We start from the raw sequence: 21790 nt of genomic DNA, 5'->3' as shown, positions 1-21790 counted from the left end.
AATCCCCTGATGGGGGTAGGGGGCAGTCTTAATGCCTTCTCTTTGCATTTTCTGCTTTTAATGCACAAAGATTTCATGGCTACCCAGGCTCAGCAGAGTGGGGCTTCACAGGAGGGATGACCTGAGGGGCCCCCCAAGAAGATTCCCAGATGCCTAGAGTCCCAGGGATCCCTTAGAGTAAAGAAGCTGCGGAGTTCCCCTCTTCCAGATGGGGCCACCTTACCAGATGCTGCAGGCGCTGGCGCTTCAGATGTTCTCTGTCCCTCTGCCCCTGCCTGGGACAGATCCAGATAAAGACCTGGGGAAGGCATCTCCTCTGGAGGGTGATGACCCGAAGGTTGTTCGCCTTTTCCACAGGGAAGAATTGTACACCCCTCATTCCGTGGGTCTTATCGGAGCTCGGGAGTGGAGCTCCCCCAGAAAGTATTGACCCAGGATTTGGTGGACCCGGTCCTGGCGGAGTTACGGGGCCCAGCCAAGACTTTTCCATTTCATCCCATGGTTCAACAGCTGATGTGCCAGAGGCAGGCCTGCGAGTGGGACAGCCTATGGACAAACTTTATCCTTTGCCCGAAGAGACTTTGGAGCTTTTGAAGTTTCCCAAAGTGGACGTCTCAGTGTTGGCAGTGACTAAGAGAACCACGATCCCAGTAGCAGGAGCAGTGGCCCTCCAGGATAGGAAACTTGAGGTTCTTTTTGAAGCAGATATTCAAAGTTTCAGCACTGGGTATCCGAGCAACTGTTTGTAGTAACTTCATGCTCTGGGCAGGCCTCTGCTGGGTACAACAGTTATTGACTTCCCGAGACCTTCCACCTCAGGAAGCAGCACAGGCGAATCGCTTGGAGAAGGCAGTTGCATATGGAGCGGATGCCTTATACAATCTTCTGCGTACTTCATACAGGACCATGGCATCTGCAGTTTCAGCCAGGAGGCTCCTGTGGCTATGCAATTGGTCGGCCGAGGTCTCTTTCAAAGCCCAGTTGAGTGCTTTAACTTTCAAGGGGAAATATCTCTTTTTGGGAAAGACTTGGAGCAGCTGATTAAGTTGCTAGGGGAGAACAAGATTCACAAGCTCACAGAGAACATAGAACATAAGAAATTGCCATGCTGGGTCAGACCAAGGGTCCATCAAGCCCAGCATCCTGTTTCCAACAGAGGCCAAACCAGGCCACAAGAACCTGGCAATTACCCAAACACCTAGAAGATCCCATGCTACTGATGCAATTAATAGCAGTGACTATTCCCTAAGTAAACTTGATTAATAGCAGTTAATGGACTTCTCTTCCAAGAACTTATCCAAACCTTTTTTGAACCCAGCTACACTAACTGCACTAACCACATCCTCTGGCAACAAATTCCAGAGATTTATTGTGCGTTGAGTGAAAAAGAATTTTCTCCGATTAGTCTTAAATGTGCTACTTGCTAACTTCATGGAATGCCCCCTAGTCCTTCTATTATTCGAAAGTGTAAATAACCGAGTCACATCTACTCGTTCAAGACCTCTCATGATCTTAAAGACCTCTATGATATCCCCCCTCAGCCGTCTCTTCTCCAAGCTGAACAGCCCTAACCTCTTCAGCCTTTCCTCATAGGGGAGCTGTTCCATCCCCTTTATCATTTTGGTTGCCCTTCTCTGTACCTTCTCCATTGCAACTATATCTTTTTTGAGATACGGCGACCAGAATTGTACACAGTATTCAAGGTGTGGTCTCACCATGGAGCGATATAGAGGCATTATGACATTTTCCGTTTTATTAACCATTCCCTTCCTAATAATTCCTAACATTTTATTTGCTTTTTTGACTGCTGCAGCACACTGAGCTGACGATTTCAATGTATTATCTACTATGACGCCTAGATCTCTTTCTTGGGTGGTAGCTCCTAATATGGAACCTAACATCGTGTAACTACAGCTAGGGTTATTTTTCCCTATATGCAACACCTTGCACTTGTCCACATTAAATTTCATCTGCCATTTGGATGCCCAATCTTCCAGTCTTGCAAGGTCCTCCTGTAATGTATCACAGTCTGCTTGTGATTTAACTACTCTGAATAATTTTGTATCATCTGCAAATTTGATAACGTCACTCATCGTATTCCTTTCCAGATCATTGATATATATATTGAAAAGCACCGGTCCAAGTACAGATCCCTGAGGCACTCCACTGTTTACCCTTTTCCACTGAGAAAATTGACCATTTAGTCCTACTCTCTGTTTCCTGTCTTTTAACCAGTTTGTAATCCACGAAAGGACATCGCCTCCTATCCCATGACTTTTTAGTTTTCGTAGAAGCCTCTCATGAGGGACTTTGTCAAACGCCTTCTGAAAATCCAAATACACTACATCTACCGGTTCACCTTTATCCACATGTTTATTAACCCCTTCAAAAAAATGAAGCAGGTTTGTTAGGCAAGACTTCCCTTGGGTAAATCCATGTTGACTGTGTCCCATTAAATCATGTCTTTCTATATGCTCTACAATTTTGATCTTGAGGATAGTTTCCACTATTTTTCCCGGCACTGAAGTTAGGCTCACTGGTCTATAGTTACCCGGATCACCCCTGGAGCCTTTTTTAAATATTGGGGTTACATTGGCCACCCTCCAGTCTTCAGGTACAATGGATGATTTTAATGATAGGTTACAAATTTTAACTAATAGGTCAGAAATTTCATTTTTGAGTTCCTTTAGTACCCTGGGATGCATACCATCCGGTCCAGGTGACTTGCTACTCTTTAGTTTGTCAATCTGGCCTACTACATCTTCCAGGTTGACAGTGATTTCGTTCAGTTCGTCTGACTCATCACCCCTGAAAACCAACTCCGGAACTGGTATCTCCCCAACATCCTCACTAGTAAACACGGAAGCAAAGAATTCATTTAGTCTTTCTGCAATGGCCTTATCTTCCCTAAGAGCCCCTTTAACCCCTCGGTCATCTAATGGTCCAACCGACTCCCTCACAGGTTTCTTGCTTTGGATATATTTAAAAAAGTTTTTATTATGAGTTTTTGCCTCTATGGCCAACTTCATTTCAAATTCTCTCTTCGCTTGTTTTATCAATGTTTTACACTTAACTTGACAATGCTTATGTTTTATCCTATTTTCTTCAGATGGATCTTTCTTCCAATTTTTGAAGGATGATTTTTTGGCTAAAATAGCCTCTTTCACCTCACCTTTTAACCATGACGGTAATCGTTTTGCCTTCCTTCCACCTTTCTTAATGCGTGGAATACATATGGACTGCGCCTCTAGGATTGTATTTTTAAACAATGTCCAAGCCTGTTGAACACTTTTAACCTTTTGCAGCTGCACCTTTCAGTTTTTTTCTGACTATTTTCCTCATTTTATCAAAGTTTCCCTTTTGAAAGTTTAGTGTTAGAGCTGCAGATTTACTTATTGTCCCCCTACCAGTTATTAGTTTAAATTTGATCATGTTATGATCACTGTTGCCAAGTGGCCCCACCACAGTTACCTCTCTCACCAAATCCTGTGTTCCACTAAGAATTAAATCTAAAATAGCTCCCTCTCTTGTTGGTTCCTGAACCAATTGCTCCATGAAACAATCATTTATTACATCCAGGAACTTTATATCTCTAGCAAGTCCTGATGTTACATTTACCCAGTCAATATTGGGGTAATTGAAATCTCCCATTATTATTGCACTGCCAAATTGGTTTGCTTCCCTGATTTCTCTTAGCATTTCATCATCTGTCTGACCATTTTGTCCAGGTGGACGGTAGTATACTCCTATCACTATACTCTTACCCAACACACATGGGATTTCTACCCATATAGATTCTACTGAGCATTTAGTCTCTTGTATGATCTTTAGCCTGTTGGACTCTATACCCGCCCGGACATAAAGTGCCACACCCCCACCAAGTTGATCCTCCCTATCATTGCGATATAATTTGTACCCTGATATAGCACTGTCCCATTGGTTATCCTCCTTCCACCAAGTTTCTGTGATGCCAATTATGTCAATCTCATCATTTGCTGCTATACACTCTAACTCTCCCATCTTACTTCTTAGACTTCTGGCATTGGCATATAGACATTTCAAAGTGTGTTTTTTGTTTGTTTTAACAACCTGCTTTTCAGTTGTTTGGGATAATTCGGAAATCATTAATTTTGGTGATTTTTTTACATATAGGCATATGGACTATATTTGCTTTTAATGGAACCTCTCTGTTGGGATGCCCTAACTCTCCTGTTTCATTAGTATCCTTCAAGGATACATTTCTCCGAACCATGCACTGCTGAGTGACTGTCGGCTTTCCCCTTTGTTCTAGTTTAAAAGCTGCTCTATCTCCTTTTTGAAAGTTAGTGCCAGCAGCCTAAGCCTTCAAGCCTAAGCCTAAGCCTTCAAGAGGCTTCCTTCTGGCCAGTTTCAGTTTTCAGGGACAACTGAGATTCCGACAAAGCAGGGTGCTGACTTCAGGTCAGAGACAGCCCACTGGCAGGCCACAAGACTGGTCTCATTCCTTTCGGGGCCGTAGAACCTCTCATGACGGGGACTCTTCCGCATCGCTTGGAGCCAAGTCCACTCAATGAGATGCAGTCGGCCCATTCCTCTGTTCCTCTTGCGGGGGCACAGCTGTCCAATTTTTACGAGGAATGGGTCAAAATCTCTGATCAGTGGGTTCTAAACATCATAGAACACAGCTACATGTTAGCATTTGCTCTGCCTCTCCAAGACCTTTTTATAGTCTCCCCTTGCGACTCTTGCATGAAAGCACAGATCGTTCGACAGACCTTCAACCGGCTGAGCTGTCTGGGGGGCCATAGTTCCCGTCCCCCTAGTGGAGTGGATGAGAGGGCACTATATCTATTTCATGGTACCGAAGAAGGAGGGGGGTCCTTCTGGCCAATCCTGGACTTGAAAAAGTTGAACAGGGCACTCTGTGCCACATTTCTGGGTGGAGACCCTGCGCTCTGTCATTGTGGCAATCCGCAGCTGCAAGTTCTTGGATTCCCTGGATTTAACGGAAGTGTATTTGCACATAACCATCTGCAGGAATCACCAGAAGTTTCTTCAGTTCATGATCCAGTTCTGTACCCTGCCATTCGGTCTGGCTACTGCACCTCGCACATTCACCAAAGTAATGGTGGTTGTGGCAGCAGCTCTCAGGAGGGAGGGGAGTACTGGTTCACCCATATCTGGATGACTGGCTTATCTGAGTGAAATCAAGAGTCCTCTGAGACAGCGATCATCAAAGTCGCGAGTCTTTTGGAATCTCTCGGATGGGTCGTTAATCAGGCCAAGAGCAACCTTCTCCCGTCTCAGGTGCTGGACTTCTTGGGAGCCCAGTTTGACACCCGTATGGGGAAAGTGTTCCTCCAGTCGGACTGGATCGCCAAACTGATGCAGCAGGTCAGTTGTCTCTCTTGTCTCTTCCACTCCCCAAGGTCTGGGACTACTTGCAGGTCCTCTGTTCCATGGCATCCACCCTGGAGTTGGTCCCATGGGCATTTGCTCATATGAGACCATTACAGAATGTTACTCTCCCGTTGGGATCTGAAATCAGAAGAGTTTCATGTCCCCTTACCACTCAGTCCACCAGGTCCAGTCTTGGCTGGTGGCATGTTCCAGAGCACTTGGGTTGTGGAGTGGACCTAGAAGTTCCTCAGTGGGTGGTAGTAACCATGGTTGGGGAGCAGTCTGTCAGTCCAGGGCCAATGGTTGTTGGAAGAGGCGAGTTGGTCAATCAATCGCCTGGAGACCAAAGCAGTTCATTTGGTGCTGCGGCACTTCCTACCACTGGTACACAACCAAGCGGTCAGTCCTGTCTGACAATGTGACGATGGTGGCCTACATCAACAATCAGGGCAGCACCAAGAGTCGGGCAGTAGCCACCAAAGCAGAGCAACTCATGGCCTGGGTGAAGCAGCATCTCACCCTTCTGGCTGCATTGCCCATTGCCGCAACACAGTGTGCAAGTGGATATCCTGGGGAGTGGGAACTTTCCAAAGAAGCAATGGACCTAGTCTTTCGCAGGTGGGAGCCTCCCCATATGGACTTAATGGCTACTGAAAGAATCGCCAAAGCTCCTCATTTTTTCTGTCCCTGAAGGGAACACTGAGTAGAGGGAGTAGACGCGCTGGTACTTCCGTGGCCGATCAAGGTGCTTCTCTATGCCTTCCCTCCATGGCCTCTGATTGGCAAGATTCTCCAACAGAAGTCCACCTAGGGAAAGTAATACTAGTGGCCCTGACAGCCGTGGTTCACAGACCTGGTCAATCTTGCTGTGAATGGTCACCTGAAACTGTCATCTTCCAAATCTGCCTCAAGGTCCTATATTTTTTGACCAGGCAGATTGCTTTTGTCTAGCAGCCTGGCTTTTGAAAGGTGGCAATTGAGGAAAAAAGGTTGTTCGGAGGATGTGATTACCTACAAAGCAGGGTTCCACTACCTCGTTGACTTATGTCAGAGTATGGTGAGTCTTTGAATCATGGTGTCGTGAGCAGGGCGTTCTCTCCCCTCATCAGCCATCTGTGGTGCATATTCTGGCGTTCTTACAGAGAGGCTTAGCAAAGGGTTGTCCTTCAGTTCCCTTTGGGTCCAAGTTGTGGCCTTGGGATGTCTCATAGGCAAGGTTCATGGTAGGACTCTGGCAGCTCATCCAGATGTGGTGCATTTTTTTTCTTCGGGGGGGAGCATTTTGAATCCTTCCATCCGTCCAGTTTGTCCGACCTAGAGCCTTTTTTGGTGCTCGGAGTCTTGTGTGAAACCCCTTTTGAACCCATTAAGCAGGCCACTTTAAAGGACCTCACATTGAAGACTGTTTTTTTTTTGTGGCGATCTGCTCTGTGTTCGCATTTTAGCACAATTCAAAACTTCAGGTTTAACAGACATGGTCTTATGCAACCCTTATCTGCACTACACAGTGGACAGACATCTGAAAAATTTGTAAGTCAGGAATATCATCCTTTTCCACTGTCTTTTGATGAAAATGAGTCTCCAGAGTGCCTTTGCAGTCTTCTGCTGACTTTCCCCACTCTACCATTTTGGAGTGTCTTGCTTGGCATTTGTTTCTTGCTGTTGCTGGTTTCTTGAGTGCTTCTTCAGATAGTCTACCTCAATTAAAATGGCCTCCGCCTCTTCAACCGTTATGACTTTGGATGTTGATCCTCTTATAGTTAGAGCTAGATCAAAGGGGAACAGCCCCCTCTTTTTGAAGTACAGTTGTGATTTCTCCTAAAGTCCATCCGTTTTTTCAATGTGAGAGAAGATAAATCAGCAAAGACCGAAATTGTATGAGCTACCCAGGTCCAGGATTGTTTTCTTGTGGCTTGAAATACTTTCTTTTATAGGAAAGCATGCCATGATAGCCCACGGCCTGTTACCTATTTTAGGTCCCAACGTGCGGGGAGCTCTTTCTAGCTCCACTTCTTCTATAGGTGAGGTATCCTCGTCATTCTTCTGCTTTAGAATAAAGGAGCAAATACTCCGTACCACCGCAAAACAGTCAGTGTATTCTTCTTTTTTCAGGTATTCCCCCTAAAACGCAGGTTGCACCTGCATCCTCTATTATCTTAAATCTTCTAGTTTGTCCTGCAAAGCCTTGTTTTCCTGACCTAATTTACCATAGGAGGTGTCCAAATACCTTATTTTTTCCATGTGGCCTTCTTGGTGTGTATTGCACTCATCCACATGGTGCCCAATATCTGCCATCTCCTCCTTCGTTTCGGCGATGAGGCCCATTAAATCTGTTTTGGTGTCTTGCATATCACGGCAGAGATCACAAAACCATGCCTGAATTCATCTCTAGTAGGGTAAGTCTGGGAATTGCATCTCTGGGTCTTCCACCTCATGGTTCGTTTCCGTGCAGCTTCCATCTGCCACCATGATGGCCTCTGCTTGTTCCGACCCTGTCTGTTCTTCGGGCAGCTTTTGTGTACGAGAACTGCCGTAGATCAGGATTTTTCTTCTTTGCTGTTGTAGCCATTATAAATTTGCAACAGCTACTAAGTTCAATGTTAGGCAAGGACAGGGTGAAGTACCTGAAATTTATGCTTTTTTGCTCGGGGAAAGATGGAGCTCAAGTTCAGGCAGCCATCTTCTTCTTCAGTGGCCATGCCCAGCCTCCCAGGAAGCAAAGTTTCTAAATGAAATAAATGATTGAGTGCTTTATGGAGCAGCTGGTACAAGAACTAATGAAAGGGAGCTATTTTAGATGTAATCCTTAGTGGAACACATGATTTGGTGCAAGATATGGTAATGTTGGGGGCAACTTAGCAATAGTGATCAGTTATCAACTCAAATCTGTTCATGTTATGAAGAGAAGAAATTAAGGAAATCTACTGCGATACCATTTCATTTTCAAAAGGGAAATTGAGAAATTAAGGCATGGATGTTGTTCAAGAATACTATCTTAGAAGCTCAGAACAGATTGTCTTCCTTCCACCTTTAAACCATACTGGCAGATGCTTATATTTTGCACATTAAAGGTGAGGTGAGAGAGGTTATTATAGCCAAGAAAATAGGAAACTGTGTAAGCACTGGCAAGTTAAATGCAAAGCATTGGGGGACTGACCTGCTCGTGAGGAGGCAAGGAGGGATTTCCAACCCGGCTGTCCTTTCCGGCTAAAGTTTAAAAGACCTGACTTTCTGTTCCCGGAGCGGTGGAGGAGGGGCGTGACGTCATATCCGCCCTGCATCGGGACACTGCCTATAAAATCTGGCTTACAGCAGCTCGCAGTTGACGCCGGCGCGCTGCCTAAGCCGCGCGCGCCAAAGGGGCGCGCGGCTTTGAACGAGAAAAGGTGACCGAGGAAGGAAATACAAACTTCTAACATCTTAACCCCACGAACGATCAGTCCCTCAGTGAAAGAGCCTATTCTACATTAAGGGTAGGGTGAGTAGAACTTCCAAATTTGTTTGCAATAAGCCTTTCTTGCAATATAAATGCCGCATTCAAAAAGAAAGGGAAAAGTACGTGATGGTTCCTCGACTCCATGCATGTCAACCCCAGGGCAAACAACAATAAGGGAGTTCTACCCCGCGGTTGGGGCTTCTCCAGGAGGGTCAGTTGGGATTCCAGAACAGGAGCAGTTACCGGATCCCTTTGACGAGATATCTTTGAGCCCTGGAGCACCAGAAGCTCCCTCCCCCTCCAGCTCACGACAGTACAACAAGTTCTGGGGACTTCCCGGGTCCGATGCTGTCCCTGAGGAAGGAAACGGTCGAAGGAGGACTTGGTGTTAAAATGTCGGGGCAAAATCAGGGCGACAGTGTACTGTCTGCCCTGAAAGAAATTAACATCGGGATGGCGACGGGGACAATTAGATCCCCTCAACTGTCCATGGAAGGGAGAGAACAGAGTGGTATGGGTAGTTCAGAAATCAATTTTCAGAGGTTGCCATTAAATATACCACAGATTACATTACTAAATAAACCAGATATAGTGACCCTGGACGTTCTGTGGAATGCTGTATCTGTTATTGAGAGAGCTATTGTTTCACTGACACAAGCTTTTCAAAGCTTCCAGGATCAGTCCAGTGTTGTAAATCCGGTGGTTTTAGCAAACTCAAATAAAATACAGGAATTAGATAATAAGATATTACAAATAAATGGGGTACAGGCTGGCTTAATTCAGGGGGAACTAAGGACAGATAAAAGAATAGAAAATCTGGAAAACAATCTTAGATATAACAATCTTAGATTGAACTTTCCTAAATGTAAAATAATCTCACCCAAGGAGCAATTTAATAAATATTTAAAAGAGGTATCTTTTCTTCAGGTAATTTACCTTCAATTTCTAAAATATTCTTCCTTCCTGAATCAAATAAGAGAGGGGATAGGAAAACAGATGGAGAAATGGTTAGACAAAATCTGGAGACATTTTCTCCGCTAGAAGATCTATCTGTTTTTCTAGAAACCTCTCAAGAAGAACAGATTGAGAGGAGAGGGATATTAATTACATTTAATATATCAGCTGAAAGAGATAATGTATTAAACAATTTCTACAAAAACAGAAATAAAATGTACCTGGGTGAAAAAATATGGATGTATTCGGATATTATTAGATCAACCCAGATACGTAGGAAGAAATTTCTGAATTTATGTCCAAAAGCCTGTTCCTTGGGTGCACAAATTTTAATAAAATTTCCCTGTAAATGTTTAACATTAATACCAAGTATATTTTCATGGAACCAGATCAGTTGGAGGAATTTCTTAACTCAAAAACTGATACAACCCCCACATCTGGGAATACTGGTGATTAAATTGAAATACCCAATCACCCTTATGTTTCCATTAATATTAAGATATGAATTCATTATTAAAGTTGCTCCCATGTTTTCCTATTGAAATAGGCTCTTTCAGTTTCATAGTATATGCAGGTGAGACATCTGTTGCAGATAAATTGATGTACTTGGTTTATTTCTTTTATTTTTCATGGGAATTAAAAGTTGTAATATTACAGTTTTTTGCAACATGATGTACCTGATTGTAAGGAATGTAATCCTTAATTGTAATTTATAAAAATCAATAAAGAGATAATAATAAAAAAAAAAAAATGCAAAGCATTAAGGCTAAAACAATTTGAAAGGAAGCTTGCTGGAGAAGTAAAAATTCATAACTTTTTCTGGTACATGCAAAGCAAAAAGCCTGCAAGGGAGTCTGTTCATTAAATGATCAAAGGGTAAAAGGTGCACTAACAGAGGACAAGGCCAGAGCAGAGAGTTTAAATCATTTCTTTGCTTCAGTTTTTACTGAGGAGGATGTACTGAGGCAGAAACTAATGCCAGAAGTGATATTTAAAGGTGATTCAGAGAAAATGAAACAAATCTCAGTGAACCTGGAAGATGTACTAGGGCAAATTAACAAACTAAGGAGTAGCAAATCACTTGGACTGGATGGTATATGTCCCAGAGTACTGAAGAAGTGAAATGAAATTGCAGACCTATTAATCTATAATCTATCATTTAAAATTGGCTAAAGTTGGAGGTTGCCAATGGTAATGCCTGTTTTTTTAAAAAGAGTTCCAGAGGTGATACACAAACTACATACTGGTAAGCCTGACATCAATGCTAGGAAAAATGATCTAAACTATTTTAAACAAAATTGCTGAATATATAGTCATAGTTTAAGGGGACAAGCCCAGGATAGGTTTAGCCAAGGGAAGTCTTGCCTCACTAATCTGTGTGGGTTTTTTGTTTTATTTTTTTTAAGGTGTGCATAAACATGGATAAAAATGAGCCAGCTGATTATAGTGTATCTAGGCTTTCAGAAAGCATTTGACAAAGTACCTCATGGGCTAGGAGGCAATATTCTGCTGTGGATTGAGAACCGATTAAAAGATAGAAAACAGAGTAAGGCTAAATGGGTCAATTTTCTCATTTGAGAAAGGAGACTAGTGGAATGTCCATGGATCTGTACTGGGACCGCTACTGTTTTTAACATTTATAAATGACCTAGAGATGGAAATAACGAGTGAGATTGAATAATTTTGCATCAGCAAGTTTGACCAAGTTAAATCAAAACAGGACTGTGAGAAATGCAAGAAGACCTTGCGAGACTAAGACTGGGCATCCAAATGGTAGATGGCATTTAATGTAGACAAGTGCAATGTGTTGCACGTAGGGAAGAGGAACCCAAAATATAGCTACACATTGCAAGGTTCCACATTGGCAGTCACCACCTAGGAAAAAGATCTAGGTGTCTGTGGATAATATGTTGAAATCCTCTTCCCAGTGTGTGACGGTGAACAAGAAAGCAAATACAATGCTAGGAATTAGGACAGGAATGGAGAATATCATAATGCCTCTGTATTACTCCATGGTGTGACCTCATCTTGAATATTGAATGCAGTTCTGGTCACCATATCAAAAAAGATATAGCAGAATTAGAAAAGGTACAGAGAAGGGTAACCAAAATGATAAAGGAGATGAAAGATTTCCCAATGAGGAAAAGCTAAAGAAGGTTAGGACTCTTCATCCTGGAGAAGATGACTGAGGAGATATGATAGAGGTGTATAAAATGAGTGGATTGGAACGAGTAAATGCAAATCGGTGGTTTATGCTTTCAAAAGGTGCAAAGACTAGGGGACCTGTGACAAAGTTACTAAGCGATACATTTTAAGAAAAATTTTAAATACTTTTCTACTTAGAGTACAAGTAAACTCTGGAATTTGTTGCCGGAGGAAGTGGTAAAAGCTGTTAGTGTAGCTGGGTTTGAACAAGTTCTTGCAAGAAAATACCATAGACCATTATTAAAGTGGACTTTGGAAAATCCATTTCTTGTCCCTGGGGTATGCAGCATGGAAATTGTTGAACTTAGCAGTATTCCTAGGTATGTGTGACCTGGATTGGCCATTGTTGGAAACAGGATCCTGGGCTTGATGGACCTTTGGTTTGACCCAGCATAGCAAAACTTATGTTCTTATGTAAGGGTCCCTGGGGACATGCAGCAGTGCTGCCATTACCTGTCCTGATGTGAACATTAATGCTGCACACTGCACTTTCATGCTATATGCTTTCTTCCCCCAAATGCTGGTGCACAGCACTGTCCAACACCCCGTGCCAACTTTAATAAAATGAGTACATATTACCAGATTAGGTACCAGCTTGGAGCAAAATTGACTGACATCTGCAAAAGTAAAGTAGTGCGTCCTTCTTTTTTTTTTTTTTTTTAAGTATATTTTTATTGACTTTTTTCTCAATACTTAAAGCCATAATACTTTATACAGAAACAAACTATCTTAACATTAAGTATAATAAATTCCATTCCAGAAACCATTCATTATGTCATAGATCACAAGTGCTTAAAAGGCGGGGGGAGGGGAGAGCAAATAAAGAAGCATTATAACATGAAAGCAACATTAGGAAAATGCATAACATGCTATCTACCCACTTTTCTTATTCCTGGGTTATAGGGCTTACTTGTGGAGAAGAGGCTAGGAGCATCCTTTTACGGGAATCCATAAACATTTTAAGTTCAGGAAGAAAATATACAAACTTCATTTATTTAATTTCAAGATACATTTACATGGAAATTTTAATTGAAAAGTAGCTCCTAATGACTGGTCTTCTTGGCGTAAAGACAAGAAGCCTTTCCTCCTCTCCTGGGTGGCTGGAAATATCTGAACAAAATGTCCTTAGAAACTGCATTCTGGAAATAGCTGCGCATAACTAGCCTGAGGTCCTGCTCGTAAACATTCAATTAATAGGGTAGCTCTTTCCACTATCTCAGTTGTAGAGGACTCTAGAAACTCCATCAGGTTTTCCAAGTCCAACTGATGCTGTTCCACTCTTCCTCCAGAGCATTGATAAGGTAGAAAATATACCCTATTAAAAGATGGATAATTTTCTAATGGAATCTTCAAAACCTCAGTCATATATTTCCTTAGCGTATTCCTAGGCTGTTCACCAATCACTTTGGGGAAAATTAAATAGTCTGAGATGCAAACCTCTCAGATGATTTTCCATGAATTCAATTTTCCTGTCAAAAATAGTTGATCTTGTATTATGGTGGATCGAACTTCCAGCCCTTTTTTAAAACCATCTTCCAATCTAATTGGGAATTGCATTCTTGTGGAAAAATATCCACTTTTTGTACACTTTCAGCAATTTGTTGAGAACAATTTTGAACAGCAGACCCTAGTTGTGCCACTAGTTCCCTTAAGGAGTCCAAAGTCACAACAATCTGTTTAGGATACAGATTTTCAGCAGCAATCAGTTGACGCATACTTACTTGAACTGTTGGGACCTTGCTCTCCTGCATTGTCACTGATGTTTGGCTCTCAGGCTCTGCGATTTGTTCCCTCTGCAGCTATGACTGAGCTCACTAGTTGCAAACACACTCTCCGGAGCACTCTGTGAGGGAGTTGATGATGCTTTTCGCAGGGCGGGGGAGCTGAGAGAGACTTCCCCAGATGAGATGGAGGCTCCTCTTATGGTCTCACCAGCGGGGATTTTCGCCACCTCAGATTCTGGGTTTGAATGCTGTGTATTGCAGTATGGTACATTGGGATTGCAGGTGCTGAGGGATACACCCTGACTTTCCCCTTCCTTTTCAGAGGCATAAAGAGTCACAAAATAGTAAAATTTAGCAGAAACTTTCTGCAAGCAGAGCAGGCACAGCTAGCACGCCACCATCTTGACTCCTCCCCCCCTGACCTGTTTTAATGACACAGCTGGGGGCAGTTTTGTGAAGGCAGACACTGGGTTTAGCATCAGGACTTCCATGGATTTAGTGTTCTCTATAGAAAGGGGGGACAACAGGAAGCGATGAATTTGTTGAAACATTTTCCGTACAGACTGAGTTGAAGGCCAGCAACGTAGAGGAATATGGGAGGTAATATGATGTCTTGTAGTGGCCACTGGGGGTCAGTGTTCAACTATTGAGGCATGCTGTCAAACACAGGAGCAGACTGACCATGAAACGGACAATGTACCAGTACACGTATAGCCACAGAGTCTACAACATCAAATATAATATTTAAAAAAGTTAAAAACACTTTTAAACATCTGAGAATAATAAATAAAAGAATCGGAGGAGAGATGAAAAACAATGAGGAAAAAGCCCAGTCAAAGACAGGGGAGGGGGCAAATGTTATATCTTATTGGAATGTATCTTTTGAAAGTGTTAAATTTATATAAAATACATAATTTTTTGAATTGTGTAGTCATTTTGAGTAATGCTGCCATGCTCGGTTAGCTCAGTCTCCAGCATTTAGAATTAAAATGCACCATGGGGGCAACTTTCAGTGTCTGCTTCAGGGCAAAGTGTGGGGGTACTCTTCATCTGCGGACTGCTTCAAGTTTCAAAGCGTGTGCACATACCTACCTTTTCGAACTTGCCATGGGTAGAAAAGCACCTGCTTTTTGGGCAAGTAAGTTTGCTAGGTAGACTGATACTGTCACATAACCAGAAGTGCTACCTGCAGTCCCTCAGTATTTTTGTCTCCAGCAGATGGAGGTGCAAAGCCTGTAGTCTGAGATTTAAATAAAAAAAAAAATACATAAAATTAAAAAATAAGCGAGACTAGAAAATCCAGGATTACTTGCCTCCCGGAAGGGTGTTAGGTCCTGGTGGGGCCATCCCCCCTTGTCTTTGAGGCAGCCAAACAGAGGGTTGGGGACCCTTTATTGCTCAGTTCTTTATCACCGGACAGGGTAGAAAACTGGGAGTTCCAGTTCCCTCACCCTGAAGGAGGGAACAGAGCCTGCTGCTGGTCTTTTTTCAAGGGAAGTGTTTTGTTTTGTTTTTGTTGTGGGGGTGGGTTAAGAAAAGGGGTTGCTAGCAGGCTACCATACTAACTCTGTCTCCTTGAAAAGTCAGTTTCTGCTTAATTGGACTGCAGCCTGACACATTTTTGTTTTCACAGGCTTGGGCGGATGCCTTCCGCAGCTCACCCGACCTCACTGGTGTGGTCACTGTGTACGAGGACCTGAGGAGGAAGGGCCTGGAGTTCCCCATGACTGACTTGGACACTCTGTCGCCAATCCACACGCCTCAGAGGGTGCGAGCTTGACATCTTCCCGCCTCCAAAAAGGGCTTCCAGTTGGGGCAGACCCAGGGCTCTGGCTTGCAACACTGTGTGCACTGCTTTTGTCTGGTACAGTACAGGGAATATCTCCCAGAAACTTCTCCTGTTTAACCCTTTTTTTTTTTTTTCCCTCACCTTCTCCAGAGCGTATACATGCCAGATTCAGGAGTGAGGCAGAGCTCCGTGTCTAGTGACTCCCCTGTGCGAGCAGGGCTGCCACCTCAGACAGCAGCAACACCCCATGCAGCTGCGCCAGGCCTGCCCAGTGATGCCCCCATCATCCCCACCCCTGAGCAGGTAAGCAAGCGGCCTTCCCACAAGATGACTGACTTCTAGAAGGATGGCATTGTAGAACCAGGGTAAATATTGTATACGGTTTGAAGGGGAGAACTGTACAAAATGCCAGGAGAAGTTTTTGGAGCCTTTGAGCTCTTAACTCAAAGGTTCGTACAACGTTTGAAACAGCAAGAGGGACACCCTTGATGAAACAATGGAAAAATGAGATGATGGTTATTGATTGTGAATAAGCTTTATTATAAGGCAGAAGAACAGCAAGAATTACTTAAGGCATGGGAGCCATTTGCAGAGTTTACTGGAATAATGAGGAAAGTGTAAAGTACATGAGCTTTAATAAAAAAGCAAGAAGATCAGTTTTCAGGAACATTTTGAAAATGAAAGTTTCCATGTGGAGGTTTTTAAGTGGAAGAATGCTTTATAGTATTGTCTCATTTCCCATAGGTTTTGTATTGTCCGTGCATAAAATTCAATAAAAAATGTTTTCTCCTAATGTGGAGACTCCTGACTCAAGCTTCCATAAAATATCAGATCTAGGGCAGTCAGATGGTAATGCTTCCTGGCTCCTAGGTTTAAATCTACTAAAGCCGCCATCTCTGCCCCTCGTGTCTTAAGTCTCTGTGCTGCAGAGGCAAAGACTCATCTAACTAGAAAGTCCCATCTCGATAAAAATATAGCAAAATTAGAAAAGGTACAGAGAAGGCGGCAAGAATGATAAAAGCGATGGAATGACTTCCCTATGAGGAAAGGCTGAACAGGTTGGAGAAGAAACTGAGAGGGGATTATGATAAAAGCTTACAAGTCAATAATGGAAAGTTATTTATTTACCAGCAATTCTATTACTGCTGATCCTAATTATCCTCAGATTACAACCAGCAACATAAAACAAACCTATAAAAATTACATAATACATTTTAAAATAAAGTTAAATGAATTAATCAGCAAGGAAGTGTATAGTAGTGTGCATTAACCATCTTACAAAATGCAGGATAGCCTGCTGTCCATTCGCAGCTGAAGAAGGGAGTTTATGCCACAGATCTCAGATGAACTGCTATAACAAAGGGTGATAGGCCTGACTAGAGAATCGTAGAGATTTGCTGAGGAGTGTATTGAGAGAGTCCTCTTAAACCAATTGGTATATCTTTTTTGCTGACTTTAAAAATAAGTGTTACGAATTTAACTCTTAGCCACCATTTCACAGGAAGCCAATGAAGGCTTACCCTTTCCAACAGTACGAAGGCTGAGGGACATTCCATGAAACCAATGGATAGTAGATTTTAAGAGTGTGTATTTTTCCAGTTAATGCACAAATAAGTGTGGAATATGTTGGAAGATGACCAAATTAATAGCATAGCTGGGTTTAAAAAAGTTTTTGATAATCTTCTGGAAGATTAGTAACCAGATAGACTTGATGTTTGTCGCTTCTTGTTTCAAAGAATGGGCAGCTTTAGAATGGATCTCTCCATTAGGATCTGCCAGATACTCCCGAGCGACCCAGATTGGCCACAGTCGGAGACAGGATGCTGAGGTTGATGGACCATTGATCAGACCTAGCATAGCACTACTTAGTTTCTTATGAGTCTTCTTTCCAGTGAGGCATAGGCCTGATCCCTGGGTGGGAGGGAAGATGGCTGTTCCTATATCAGTGTCCCCTGCTGAAGCAAAAGTGGAGCTGAGGGGTTGCCTCTGGCAGAGGTTTTCTGCTACCACTTACCTGGTGAGGAAAGTCTGAGTTGCCTAAGCAGACTGGGAAAGAGGTTGGATAGGGGATTTTATAAATGAGGAAAAATAAATACAACTCCCAGAACCAATACAAAATCTTTCTAGAAAGTTCTAGGTCTGCTGGAGACCCTGTGGTATTCACTTTTTTCCTTAGCAAACAAAAGGAAGAGGCCAGACTAGAAGGAAAGATCTTCCTGTTTTCATATTTTTTTTTCTAAATGTGTTTAGTATTTCAACTTTAACCCTGTTAACTAATTTTAGTGATTATCTTCAGCAACATAATAAAACCTAAGGGGGCAATCTTCAGAAGGATTTACACACTTAAAACCGGGTTTTACACCTGTAAGCGTATAAATGGTTTTTGAAAATTTGCTGCAATGCTACATTTACGCATGGAACTCCTTTGAAAATTAGTTCCTGTATGCAGAAACAAACCCTGCTTCTGGTTTTCAATAGTGACCTGAATATCTTCTAACTTTTATATATTCATACCTTAATAGAAGTGGATGTAAAGGTGACAGGGGAATTTAATTCTAAATGTAGGTGGCTGCCTGCCATGAACTCCTGCACTGGCTCTTTGTGGTATGTTGGCTTTTTTTTTTTTTTTTTTTAATAAATTTTCAAAAATCACAAGAATCCTCTCGTACAGAAATAGAGGGAATCATATATAGAAATCAACATAATCAAGTAATAGTGTTTACACTTGATTGTGGTTATCTATCAAGCATGTAATCTCAATTTATAGGAAATAAGAGGGGAACAAGTGTAATCAAAAGCGGTTACAAAGTTAAAGGAAAAAAGAAACATATGCCGAGAATACTCCAGACTAATTCTATGCATCTAACCCTAATAAAGGGAGTTCTTCAGGAATGAGAATCGAGTAATGATTGCAATTGTGTAGGCTCAAAAAAAACACATTTAGAATCAGAATAATATGCCAAACATTTACATGGATATCTCAACATAAATTTGGCTCCTCATGACAAAACCTCCATTCTCATATAAAAATGTTCTTCGTTGCTGAGTGGCCCTTGCCAAATCAGGGGAAAACCACATTTTTTGATCATGAAACAGGGAAGAGCGGTTTTGCAGAAAAAGCTTTAATACAGTATTTTTATCAAAAACAAAGGTAAATGCAACCGACAAAGTAGCTTGTTTGGTTACTACAGTGCCTTGAGACAATTCCAAAATGTCACTTTTAAAGACAAGATTGAGCATCAGATAATCCTCGATCCCGCTCATTTAGAGGTAAATAGTAAATTTTGGATATAACCAGCATAGTGTCCAAGGAAAATCCCAGAATCTGAGAGCTCTTTAGCGTACTACTCAGGTGGCGGCCATCTTGTTCCCCTCCTTGACTGTCTCTAGGTGTTTTTTGGGAAGTGGGGTAAAGCTTGTCCCAACTGTTTTTCTCTTCTTCCTTTGGGCCTCCAGCTTAATCTGAACCAGTTTCTAATGAAGCTACATAAAGAGCCTTAATTCCCAACTACCTGGGGGGAGGGGGGGGAGGATTTTCTCCCAGTTTAACTCTCTCCCTTCCAGCCCAGCTGTTTCAGCGACCGTGCATGGTCAGGACACGTAGATGGGACCCACATGTGCATTCTGATTCTGGCTACTAGGTGTCCCTATTGTGTAATGGTTGTGAACATTGCCTCCACAACATTCCCACGTCTTCTGTCTGGCCTGAGTTACAGCTGAGCTCTGGCAATAAATCCAGGTCTTTAGGCTATCTCTAATGCTGGCACTTACCCTGCTGAGTGAAGCTCGGACATTCTGAGCACCACTGCAGCCAGAATCTTTTTCGAGGATCGAGTGGTTTTGAGAGGTGCTCAAGAGAAGACCTGAACTTTAGCAGTGATTTGGCGCAGCTGGCTTAGCAATGTGAATTCCAGACCAGTCATGCACATGACAGGATGGTGGATACATGGGACAGTGTCCCAGTTGAGTTGGTAGAGGCACACAGTAGCAGAATTTTAAGAATGCCTGCCCAGGCTTAAAAAGTTCTTGGTAGCAGAGAAGCCAGGGTAAAAACCAGAGGGCAAGTAGGATCTGTGGTATTGCAACACAGAGAAAAATGGATGGACCTTTGCTATTTATATTTTGTTTCTAAGTTGCATTTTGTTTTCTCTTGAATCTCCTGGCCCTTATCCACTTGTGTCTTGTATAGGTCACCAAACTACGCAGTGAGCTGGAAGTGGTGAATGGCAATATGCGGGTGATGTCTGAGATGCTGACAGAGCTGGTGCCAGGACAGGCCAGCCCCTCTGATCTGGAGCTGCTTCAGGTAAGATGTTCTATGTGGGCAAAGGGGGTGCCGACTTGCCTCTTTCATCTTGATTCACTCAAACTATTGAGTTCTACTAGTCTCTTGTACCAAAGCAGCAGCTTTACAAAACAGCCAGGGATCTTAAACAATCTCCACTCCTGTTCTGATAGTTCACTCAAATGATTGTCCCAGTGGTGGTTCTGTTGCTGGTAGGTTCTCTCCCCTCCCCCTTACCCCCAAATGAGTAGTTACAAAATATTTTTAGGTCCCCAACTCATCAAGCTCCTTGGGACAGTGACCTGGAGGACTAAGGTAAATGTATTTTTCCTTTCTCAGTGTTGACCATGGGTCATCCTTACCCTGGAGCTTGCCTGTTTTGACTTCCTCTGTGCTTGTCATGAGCAGCACATGAGCTGCTCCTCAAATTCTCCCCTTGAAAGCTGTGTTTGGGTTTTAATAGTTTTGAGGTTTTGGTGCAAAATTTGTTGATAAAAATCTCTTAAAAGCAGAAGGCTTAAATCAAAGGGTCCTGTGAGATACTAACTCTATACAATGCAGATTCAGTCTCATACTTATGCAATGGTAAAGCTAATGTAAATGCGTAAAGATAATCACTCAGATTTAAGGCATTTAGCAGGAATAGTGGGTATTACCTAACGAGTTGTGTGATGAGTACGTCTATTTTGACCCTTGGTGAATAAGCATGTGACAAAATGGATAGATGTAGTGGAAAGAATTACCCAGATTATAGACCTGCCTTCTAGGTCATCTTCCGCTAACTAGCAAGTACCAGATCTGGCATCTTTTCACATCTATTAATCCTTGCATATGGGTCCTTTTGAGCTCAAGGAGATATATATTTGAAATAGGGAAATATTCCCTTCAGTTTTCTTCTTGCTTTTCTAGGCTGAAGCTTAATCAAAAACCAGCTTCTACCGAGCTGTAGCTCTGATTATTCATTCTCAAATCATCATCCTCCCTTTCATCTGGTTTGGCCATCACAACAACACACTTTGGCCAAGGGCCATAGCACAGCAGCCTTAAAAACACAGTCCATGTGCACCATGAGTCTGCACGAGGTTTCGCCATGTATTCGATTACCTTCCCTGTCGAGGGCTGAAACCGCTACCTCTGCAGAATCCAGAGCAAAGGTTGGACTCTGGAATTGAAATTGCATCTCCTCCTGTTTTGACAGTATTGCAGCTGAACCACCAGGCCAGTTCAAAAGATCAAGAAATCAGCACAGGGCCTGGTTCACAGAGGATTTTCATTCTGTCTATTGGCAAAGACCTGGATGAATCAGGCCCTCTGTATACCAAGCTGCAATAGATCCAGCATAGATGAAGAAATGTAATTTTTTACCATCAATAAGATGGTGCACTAAATCTGTTGGGAAGAGAGGGTTACACTTCCAGTCCCTGTTGAGCACTGACCCATTTGTTGTAGACTTGGGAAATATAGATTCTGTGATGGGGACAGGATAAATCTGTAGGGACCGTAAAGGGATATTCTTAAAAATAGTCTACACTCAGTGTGTTTTTGTTCCAGACAAAAATAGTTTGATCAAATCAAACGTTCATCAGGTACACCAAAAATACAGCCTAGATTCTAAAATCATCAAAATCAGGAAATGGTTCTTTCACTGTATGTACCCAGATCAGTCCAGACTCCTGGATTTTGCCTCCTTTCCAGTAGATGGAGACAGAGTTTCACAGACACTGCCTTTTAACCCGGCGTGTAACCTGCAGCTTCTCAGTATTTCTCAGTCTCCAGCAGATGAAGAGGTGCAAAACCTGCAGTTCTGTACCAGGGGGGGGGAATAAAATAAGAGGTTCGATTTAGCTGAGATTTCTGTCCCAGGATGTTGGCAGGCCCTGATGGGGGCCATCCCTCCTGATTGTAGAGGTGGACGAGCAGGGGTTGGGGACCCTAGATTGCTGACTAGATCTCACCTAGATCTCACCTCCAGGAGAATTGGGAGAAGCCTCTGCTGCACTTCAGATAAGATTGATCTT

At 42.7% G+C, this 21790-nt stretch overlaps 1 protein-coding gene across 4 annotated transcripts in view; it reads left to right on the top strand.

Moving 5' to 3' along the window:
* The window catches only part of TOM1 (target of myb1 membrane trafficking protein), a 148019-nt gene that overhangs the window by 56496 nt on the left and 69733 nt on the right, over nucleotides 1-21790 (top strand). For all 4 annotated transcript variants that reach the window (XM_029590127.1, XM_029590126.1, XM_029590125.1 and 1 more), the window contains exons 5-7: nucleotides 15332-15466; nucleotides 15638-15790; nucleotides 19677-19793. In XM_029590127.1, coding sequence (XP_029445987.1) covers nucleotides 15332-15466; nucleotides 15638-15790; nucleotides 19677-19793 — 405 coding nt within the window. The remainder of the gene's footprint in view (nucleotides 1-15331; nucleotides 15467-15637; nucleotides 15791-19676; nucleotides 19794-21790) is intronic.

The sequence above is a fragment of the Rhinatrema bivittatum genome, chromosome 2 (genome assembly GCF_901001135.1).
Source record: "Rhinatrema bivittatum chromosome 2, aRhiBiv1.1, whole genome shotgun sequence".
Taxonomy (NCBI): domain Eukaryota; kingdom Metazoa; phylum Chordata; class Amphibia; order Gymnophiona; family Rhinatrematidae; genus Rhinatrema; species Rhinatrema bivittatum.
This window is presented reverse-complemented; position numbering and strand designations above follow the sequence as displayed.